Raw genomic sequence first — 10,292 nt, 5'->3', positions numbered from 1 at the left:
TAATAATTTTTTTATATAAATTTTTTTTACGAATTTACAAAATTTAATTTAATATTGAAATATTTATCTTTTGTTTAAAAGCATACCTGTCAAAACCTTATCTCCCAGTTGATGTTTGTTCACTCCACTGTGCTTATCCCTATTTAAATCAGTCAATGTATGTACACTCCACTGCAACTACAGTTATATCTATGGCTATATTTACAAACCCATTGATGCACTTATTCTATGAAACTTTTAAAAATAAATCATTAACATAACTATAAATAAAAAATAATAATAGGTAAAAAACATAAGTAACATAAAACTACTTTCAATTAAAAGATTAATATTTTAAAAAAATATCTAAAGGAGGGTTTTGATCACTGAACCTTGTCTGTTGTGCCTCTAATTCAGAACAATTTACATCCACAGCATTATGCTAATACAAAATTTGTTTGAAGAATTAATGAGTTCATAAAAAACAAAAAATGTATATATTTATATAAACCTATAAGTATATCAAAGATATATACACTTATCCTGACAATTTTTATAAATAGATTTCTTTAATAAAGTTTAAAAAAGCAAAGATGCTAATTTCCTTTTAATTTATAAGTAAATATGTTTTGAGATTTAGTAAAAAATAATACAAATAAAAATAATTTGCTAATTGTATGCGGAAAAAAAATATCTTGATGTTTCCAACCAAAGAAATTCTACATTGACATTTTTTATACTGAAACGAATAATTTAAAGACTTTAAAACCACACTAAAATGGATCTTGTAATATGTTTATCGTTTTGTTTTACTCAAAAAAATTCAGCATAAACATTTTTTTATAACATTCTCTTTAATATGAACACAACTTGTGTCAACATGATAGTTTTAAGGCGTATATAAATAGTTTAAATGTAACAAGTTAATATTAAATACAAGTAAAATAAGATTTTTTCCACCCGCTCTCCAAGAAATGCTTTCTTCCCTCAAATTTATTAAAAATTTTTATTGATCAAATTGAAATTAAAAAAGATAATGTCACTAAATTTTTTTTTTCTTTTTAAATTTAAAAAAGCATTTTTCTTGATGTCACCTCGAAGCACTATATTGAGTATGTCTGCTCAAAAGTTTTAAAAAGTTTTATATAAAGCGTATATTTAGATTAAAAAACTAAACTTAATTACTCTTTTATTCATAGTTATATAAATTATTGATTTATTGCCTCGGGAAGCACTGATAAAAGCAAGTTACAAAATCTTTCGTTTAATTATTCTGCGGTTAATTATTAATTGGTTCTCGTGCTATAACTATTTTAAATGTTGTTCTAAATTTACTTTAAACTTGTTGACTGATGTGGCATTTACTAAAAAAGTATTCTATTTATTAGCTATATTCATGCCTTGACAGGAGTAAAGGAGTGCATGAGCGGTAAATTGCCTATCTAAAATGGACTTGGCAGGCAATAAGCATTTTTGCGGGCTTTTTTGATATTTAAATAAAAAAGCTTGTTGTTAAAATTGATTGTGTTTTTGTATTTGTTTTTTAAAATTGGTTGTGTTTTTGTATTTGTTTTTTTAGTTTTAAGCTGTTATGTTTTGTATCATATCATAATTATATAAGAAAACAATCATCAGCAATGTTTGTCTGATATTTATTCAAGCATTGTAACATTTTCTAGAATAATTGTTTAAAAGAATGTTGCATTTGACCAAATTTTTCAAACTATATTTTTAATATATTTAGATTTTTATTTTTATTGAAACAAATTCTTATTTTATAACTGTTTATTGAGTTTATTTATTATTTTTATTATTATTTATTTATTGTAAAATTATAGAAATTCATCATTTTTGGGCTACATCAACGCATTTTCTAAATGTGTTGATGTAGCCCAGATGAGAAGAAGTACTGATTCCTTGACTCAAAATTTAAATAAATGCTTCAAGAAATAAAATTGTAAAAAAAAAAATTGAAAAAAGGTGTGACTAGTGCCTTGTTCAAAATGATGGGTTTAATAAAAACATAAAAGTTTGTAATTAAACATCTATAATAGATGTTCATGTTTCAAAAGTTTATAAATAAATTTTAATTCAATACATTTTACATATTTTATTATATGACTTTCTAGCTTCAGCCTGTTCAAGCTTGTTCTGGTCCAGTAATGACTTGCTTTCTTCACAGACTTATAAAGGCATTCAAGTTTCATTGGGAAGTTTGGGTTAAAGAAACTCCGGAGGCTATTAAAGTAGATGGTAAGCTGATAAAGTAGACACAGCATTACAATTTTCAATTTATATTTTAATTTTTTATTAAACATAGTTATTATAACTATTTAAATTATTTTGTTTTTTAGATTTCTACATACCACACAATGTCTTTTATGAGGATTCAATTAATTATTTTGATCTAGCAAGGTTTGATGAGTATTTTAAAATAGATATAATATAAATAAAAGTCATTATTTTTTTAAATTGTTTAAAAAGTTTACTGCAATAATAGATTCAGTTTAACTTTGAAATCTTGTGCATGTCTTAATCAACTTTTCTTTATTCATGGTCATCATAATGTTTATAATCTAAACTTTTACAGAAATGAGGTTGTTTATTAACTTCTCTCTCATATTAAGATCAGCATTATACACCGTCTCTATATTGTAAACTTTACACAAAGTGATGTTAATGAGGACTGGAGTTTTCTTAGCAATTTGCTCTCCATAAAGTTCAGAAATTATAGTTGCTCTAACAACCTATTTCTTTGAAATGAGGATTTATTCAAAATATTTTTGAAACAATAATAAATGTTAAATCTTAACATTAAAATTATCAAAATTAATAAAAAACACATAAAATAATGAGATGCAAATTTAATGACACTTTATCTCGGGCTCCTTGCTTAAATACAGGGTGTGAAAAAAGTTCCTGTACAAAAGTAAAATTTTAAAAAATTATCTGCATGGTGTTTTCTTTCAATATGTAGTGTGTTTTTAGTATTCCTTTGTATTCCTTTGTATTCTTTTAGTATTTTTTAGTATTATTTTGTTTTAAATTGTAATTTGTTTCTTGTCTTGTACAGGAACTTTTGCTGTTTTTGCTGTTTATATTTTTGTACGGAAACTTTTTCCGCACCCTATATATATGATGATTGACTATATAACTCTTGTATATAAGAGTTTTGTACATTAATACTAAAGGGAACTATACCACACTATACTATACTACATTTAAGCCTGTTTATGTTGACAGAGTAATCTTTTTTTACATAAATTGTAGGTTTCAGCTCAAAAACTTGAAAAATCAAGAACTTTTTTTCTATTGATAGATCTCTTTTATTCATAGATACTACTTTTGCATATATCATTTTTTTAATTTTTATATTTTACACAATCTATATTATCTATTTATAGATTGACCACTGAAATTTGCATTTTATTTTTTTTATTTTATTTTTAACTGCATAGAACTTTACATTTGTTAGCATTTTTTTAAATGTTATAGGTTTAATAATTTATAACTAGGAATTTATAACTATAGCACTACAAGTAGCTCAACAACATTAAAATTATTTAAAGTATTTTGTTTTTGACGCTTAAAACAGTTAACTTTTTTGTTTTCATTTTTTCCGGTTTTTTAGAGTTGGTGGTATAATCTCGCATTTAAAGAAAGCTCATCGAGGTAACGTTTTATACATTTTTAAATTAACTATTTTATACTGAATATAAAAAAAGGGTTAAAAAATATGAATAGGATTTAAAGAGGTTTGTAGCAACAATATATTTAAAAAAGCAGAAAAATAAAAAGTTTCTTAATTGAAACAACCCTCCTGAATTGAAAATCTTTCACTCTAGTGAAAATTTAATAATAATAGTTATAATAAAGTGATAAAACAGGAGTAGATACTCTTATGAAACCTGAGCTGTCATGTTATGACAGCTGTATTTTAGCTTAAATATTTTATAAAATATTTCTTTATAGTTAAATTATAAAGTCTTTTTCTTTTTTCTATTTGAAAAAATCAAAAGTAAAAGTTTGTATAGAAATAATTAATAAGTAATAACTTTGAAAAGTTATAATTATAACTTCTGATGCAATTTTTTCAAAAATTAACATTTTACTAAAGAAAAAACTTTTTTTTTCAATGAATTTGAAAACACATCATAAACATCTTAAATTAAAAACTTTTTCTAAAAGAATTTATAAATCAAACATTTTAGTGCTATGGGACTTGAATTCTGTTCAAGATATTTTGTGATCAAACCCCCTTGTATTTGATGTGTTATTATTATTATATTGTAATTATTATGAAACCCCATTATGTAATTATTATTATGTAACCCCATTATATACTTATTATTTTGTAAGAATATTATGTAATCATTATTATGTAACCCCATTATGTAATTATTATGTAACCTTATGTAACTTTTATTATGTAATCCCATTTTATTATTTTTATTATGTAATCCCATTATATTATTTTTATTATGTAACCCCATAATGTAATTATTGTTATGTAACCTCATTATATTATTGTTATTTTGAAACCCTATTATGTAATTATTATTATGTAACACCATTATGTAATTGATATTATGTAAAACCATTATTATTATTATTATCATTATTATTATTATTATAATGTAACCCCATTTTGTAAATATGTTAGTGAAATTGTGAAAATTTTGATACAAATATAATAATTTATACATTTTAATTTTCTTTTTCAGATGACCTCAAACAAGCTCGCACATCAACTTCATCAACTCGATATGGAATGAATATTGGCAGTAGCTCGTCAATAACAGACGTTGATATGAATAGCACCACATTTGATAAAACATTAATTGACATACTTGATAGCATTTGTTTGATGTATAATACAGCTGTACACAGGCAACTTAGTAAGGTAAAAATAATTATAAAAAACATTCAAGGAAGGTTAGTTAAAATATATATTATTTTACTTAAAAAGCATTATGTACAATGGAGAACAACATCTACAATGGAGAAAGACAGTTTAAATGAGTTTTTAGTTTTTGATTGGACTATCAAATGGATGGAAAATTACATACATGTGTGTGTGTTAGTGTGTGTAATTTTCTATCTGTTTGATAGTGCGTGCAAATTAAATACTCGTTTAAATTGTTGTTCTATGTTGTAGATAATGTATTTTCGGCCTTCCTGGCCAAGCCTGTGTGTGTATATATATATATATATATATATATATATATATATATATATATATATATATATATATATATATATATATATATATATATATATATATATATATATATATATATATACATACAGTATGGTGCAAAACTGAACCAGAGTTTTTAAAAAAATACAAAACTATGGTTTATTTTGTTTTCGATATATTAGTGCTGTCGGAATTATTACAGTAGTAAAGTGATAATTTTAATGACTTTTTACGCCTCCTCCTTTTACCCCAATGCACAAGTATTTTTATCTAGTGACAAACATCTTTTGACTCAGTTTTGCACCATACTTGATGAAGGCAATATCTTTATTATTTTTCTCAAATTAATTTAATAATTTTGTGTGCAAATCAATTGACTATATTTATATCTAAAATAATTTTCTATTTTCATAAATTTTATTGTTTAAATTTATTTTTTTTGATAGTTTTTTTTAATATAATGGGAATTTCAAAGACAAAGAGTGATTTAATAAAAAAGATGATCGAAGAAGGAAATACAACTCGCAAAATTGCTTCTAAATTAAAAGTTAGTCAAAGTACTGTGCAACGAATTAGAAAAAAATGTGGACATATTCAAAAAAAAAATGTTGGCGGTCGACCAAAGAAGTTGAGTGCGGTAGACAGTAGAAGAGTAATCAGATATTTGACTACTGGAGAAGCAAAATCGACATCTCATGTAGCTAAACTTTTGCAACGTGATATAGGAAAAAATGTGAGCAGGTGGACAGTGCAGCGAGATCTCAAAAAAAGTAAATTTCGAGCAATTGAAAAGAAAAAAAATCATTACTTAGTAAAAAAAATATCAAAGCAAGATTAAACTTTGTAAAAAAATATGAAAACTTTACCGAAGATGATTGAAAGAAAGTTATTTGGTCAGATGAAACTAAAATTAATCGGTATACCACTGATGGCCGCCAATGGAGCTGGAAAAGAGAAGGTGAACCATTAACCCAAAAAGACAGACAGACAGTAAAACATGGGGGAGGCAGTATTAAACTATAGGGGTGAAAGGCGGCTTATGGATTGGGACCAATTCAAAGAATAGTTGGAAACATGAATAAAGAAATGTATCTTGATATTTTACAGCACGAATTATTGGAAACTGTTGAAAATATGCCTTACCCAATAAATGAGGTCATCTTTCTACAGGACAATGACCCAAAGCACACTGCTAAAATGGTTAAGAATTGGTTAGCTTTGCAGGACTTTCAAGTGCTAGAAATGAATCTTTGTAAAAAAAAATAATGAAAGATAACTAAAACTAAACTAAAAAAAATAAAGTTAAAACTTAACTAAAATAAATAATAAACTATAACAATAAGATTATTTAGAATAAATAAATTTTAATGGTTTATCTTTGCTAATGTTTTTATAATGTAATATTAGGCGAAACACATTTTAACTAAAGTAACAATTTACATCTAAAAATTGTTAAATAAATGCGCACATTTAAAAGTTAAAGTAAAGTTGCTTAACAATTTTTTACAGTAATGTAAACAAAAGAAAAAATAATTAAATTGTTTATTTAAAAAGTTGATATGTTTTTTTTTTTACTTAAAGACATTTATAATAAAAAATACATACTTATTTAAATATAAAAATATATATTTTTTTCATAAATATTTTTATAAAAAATCATTATCAGTTATTTGTTACTTTATTTGAATGCGTTGCAATAATATAAAAGCGTAAGTAAATATCAAAGTTATTTAATTCAAATGACTTTCAAAAAAGTTTATCTTTTTTTTTCTTCTTAACAAAATCTTTCTACTTTTCAAGTGAATTAATTTTAATGATTCTTATATAAAGTTTATTAAAAAGACCATTGCTTTTTAAAGTCATATAAACATTTTTTTTTGTATTTTTTACTTTTTATATTTTACTAAGGAAAATTTTCATATAATTAAATAATGCATATAAAACTTTATACAACTTTCAATAATACTCTAATTAAAATCATTATTTACTTTCTTTAAAGGCGTTTTCCTAATTTAAAAATGCTAGTAAAGATAGACATGTCGAAGTTATTTATTTTCAATGTAATTATCTGTAATTATTATTGAACCAATTTTTTCAGTGCATTTGTTAAAAACTGTGGTTAAATCGTCAAAACAAAATATCATTTGTGTAGTTATATAAAGACTTGAAATTGCACGCCCTCCTGGCCAAGCCTATATATATATACGTATATATATAGGCTTTTATATATATATATATATATATATATATATATATATATATATATATATATATATATATATATATATATATATATGTATATATATATATATATATATATCTGGGTGTGTGTATATATATATATACATATATGTATATATATATATGTATATATATATATGTATATATATATATATATATATATATATGTGTATATATATATATATATATATATATATATATATATATATATATATATATATATATATATATATATATATATATATATGTATGTATATAAACTTAAAACATGGTTTTAACTGAAATTGAAAAATTTGTCAAACCAGTAAACAAATAAACAACCAAGTTCCAATAAATTATATAATGTTGGATAAAATAAAAAAAGCAATTTTTTTTACTCAGCATTTTTGGAGTAATTGTTCAGTTTTACTGTAAAAATCGCTCAAATTTTTATTCACGTAAAGTTTTTTATTTTATTTTTTTTTTTAACATTTTCCCTTTTAACAAGGCTGCAAGCAACCACTAATTAAAGTTAGAAGTTACTGAAAGAGAAAAGATGAAGATTGTAGAGCAAGATAATGATTAATGGACGACTTAAAAGATTGCAAATTATATGAATCAGGAAAGCAAGATGAAGGAAGCGAATTCCAAAAAACTGATGTTCGAGGAAAAAAACTAGACGAATAAGCGTTTTTGGATCACTTAGGAACAGTCACAGAAAAAGGATGACACTTAATTGAATGATGAGTAACACGAGAATGAATTTTAGTAGATGGCACAAGAGACGCTAGCTCTTTAGACCAGTGCCCATTATAGTATTTGTAGAAAAGAGAAAGAGAAGCAACATTACGACGATGTGATAATGGTTGGAGGTTGGCTGCAAGAGCAGGTCCAACTATGTTTACAATGGATTTTTGCACCTTGTCTAAAAGAGAAAGGGCAAAATTAGAAGATCCGCCACAGATATGACAACAGTATTCCATACAAGGCCGGATTTGAGATTTATAGAGATAGAGAATACAATCCAGAGTAAGAAAGTGGCGAGCTCGATAAAGAGATGCAACCTTAGCAGGTGCTAATTTTGCAACTGATTTGATATATGGTTTCCAAGAAAGATTGGAAGTAAGAGTTAATCCAAGAAGATGAAGAGTAGGTGACTCATCGAGTACATCACCGTTCATAAATATAGGAAGATCTAAATATTGCGATAACGATTGGCTGAAAAAAATTGAGTTTTATCTGAATTAAATTTCACCAGCCACTGTGAGCCCCATGCTGTAGCAGAAGTGAGATCCTTTTCAAGCTCAAACACCCCCTCCAAGCAATCAGAGGGTGTTGGTTTCTTATCACGACAAGAATAAATGGTAGTATCATCAGCAAACAATGCCACTTTAGATGTAAGAATATCTGGAAGATCGTTAATGTAAATTAAAAAGAGTATAGGGCCAAGGATAGAACCTTGAGGAACCCCTGAAGTTACAGAATAAGAAGAAGAGTGCTGTCCATCGAGGACAACTTTTATGCTACGATTGGAAAGGAAGGATTCAATAATCTTAAAGATATTGCTGGATACACCATGAGAAGAAGGATTATGGAGAAGACCAGCATGCCAAACTTTATTAAAAGCTTTTGAAATGTCAAGAGCGATGGCCTTAATCTCTCCACCTTCATCTAATGCACAATAAAACCTGTCAGTTATTACTGTTAGCAAATCAGCTGTAGAACGAGAAGATCAAAATCCATATTGATGGTCAGAAAGTAAGTTATTAGATTCAAGATGAGAAATTAAGTGTTTGTTAATTAAAGATTCAAAAACCTTGCTTATGATAGGAAGAAGACTTATCAGACGGTAGTTAGACAAATCAGATCGCTCTCCAGAATTTTTGAAGATAGGGATAACAGATGCCGCTTTCCAACAGGCTGGAAAACAAGACTTTAATAAGCACTTAATGAATAGTTTTGAGAGTATAGACGACAGCTCCGGAGAACACTTCTGCAAGACAATAACAGGTATGTTGTCCGGGCCACAAGCTGTAGAAGAGTCTAGGCAGGAAATCACTTTAGATACAGATGCTGGAGTGATATGAATGTCAAGCAATGGATCAACCTGTTTGTTGGCAATATCAATAATATTTAGCGTTAGACAAAACTTTTTTACAATTGTTTCTAGCAGTAATAAACAGACGTCTGTTTTCTGGAGAAGTTAAGCAATTTACTCCAAAAATGCAGAGTAATTGCTCAGCTTTACATGAATGAAAATTTGACGAAATTTGCTGAAGTTTTTATTTTCGTAAAGCTGACCAATTACTGAGTAAAAGCTATTGCCTTTTTTTTTTTTCACCCAACCTATTATCTCAAAATGTTTTATTTAAAACACAATTTCAAAAAATACACTAATAAAAGAATTGAAGTTTTAATTTTATTAAATTTATTAGCACTAGAGGCCTTTCAAAAAATCATCCGTTGTGCTGTTTATATATTTGTCGAAAAATTACAATATACAAAAAAAATGTAAATTATACATGGTTACTATGAGCAATTATTGTAATTCATAAATTTTGTTTTGATAAAGGAAACATCAATTAAATGTGTCATACTTTTGATCATTTAAATGCTTTTCATATGATAATAAAAAACACTCATTGTTAAGTTCAAGGAAGACAAAAAGTTGGAAAAAAGGATCAAAAATACTATTATGGGCACGTTGACAGGTATAAACATGGTTGTTAAATCTATCAGTGGATGGGTCGGTTCTGCAACTAGAAATATGTTTGTTTATATATAATCTTAAATTATTAGTTTTACAGTATATGTGGCTTGTTTATTGCATAATAAACTTTTAAGGTAATAAATTACATTTTTACTGTTGCAAGTGATATGACTTCTTACTTTC

General features: G+C 25.8%; 1 protein-coding gene across 1 annotated transcript in view; it reads left to right on the top strand.

Annotated features, from left to right (window-relative positions):
• The window catches only part of LOC100209144 (E3 ubiquitin-protein ligase RNF123), a 76,696-nt gene that overhangs the window by 46,537 nt on the left and 19,867 nt on the right, over positions 1-10,292 (top strand). The window contains exons 18-21 of the mRNA XM_065817589.1: positions 2,109-2,232; positions 2,334-2,394; positions 3,611-3,651; positions 4,704-4,882. Of these exons, the coding sequence (XP_065673661.1) occupies positions 2,109-2,232; positions 2,334-2,394; positions 3,611-3,651; positions 4,704-4,882 (405 nt within the window). The remainder of the gene's footprint in view (positions 1-2,108; positions 2,233-2,333; positions 2,395-3,610; positions 3,652-4,703; positions 4,883-10,292) is intronic.

Source organism: Hydra vulgaris, chromosome 14 (assembly GCF_038396675.1).
Source record: "Hydra vulgaris chromosome 14, alternate assembly HydraT2T_AEP".
Lineage (NCBI taxonomy): Eukaryota > Metazoa > Cnidaria > Hydrozoa > Anthoathecata > Hydridae > Hydra > Hydra vulgaris.
This window is presented reverse-complemented; position numbering and strand designations above follow the sequence as displayed.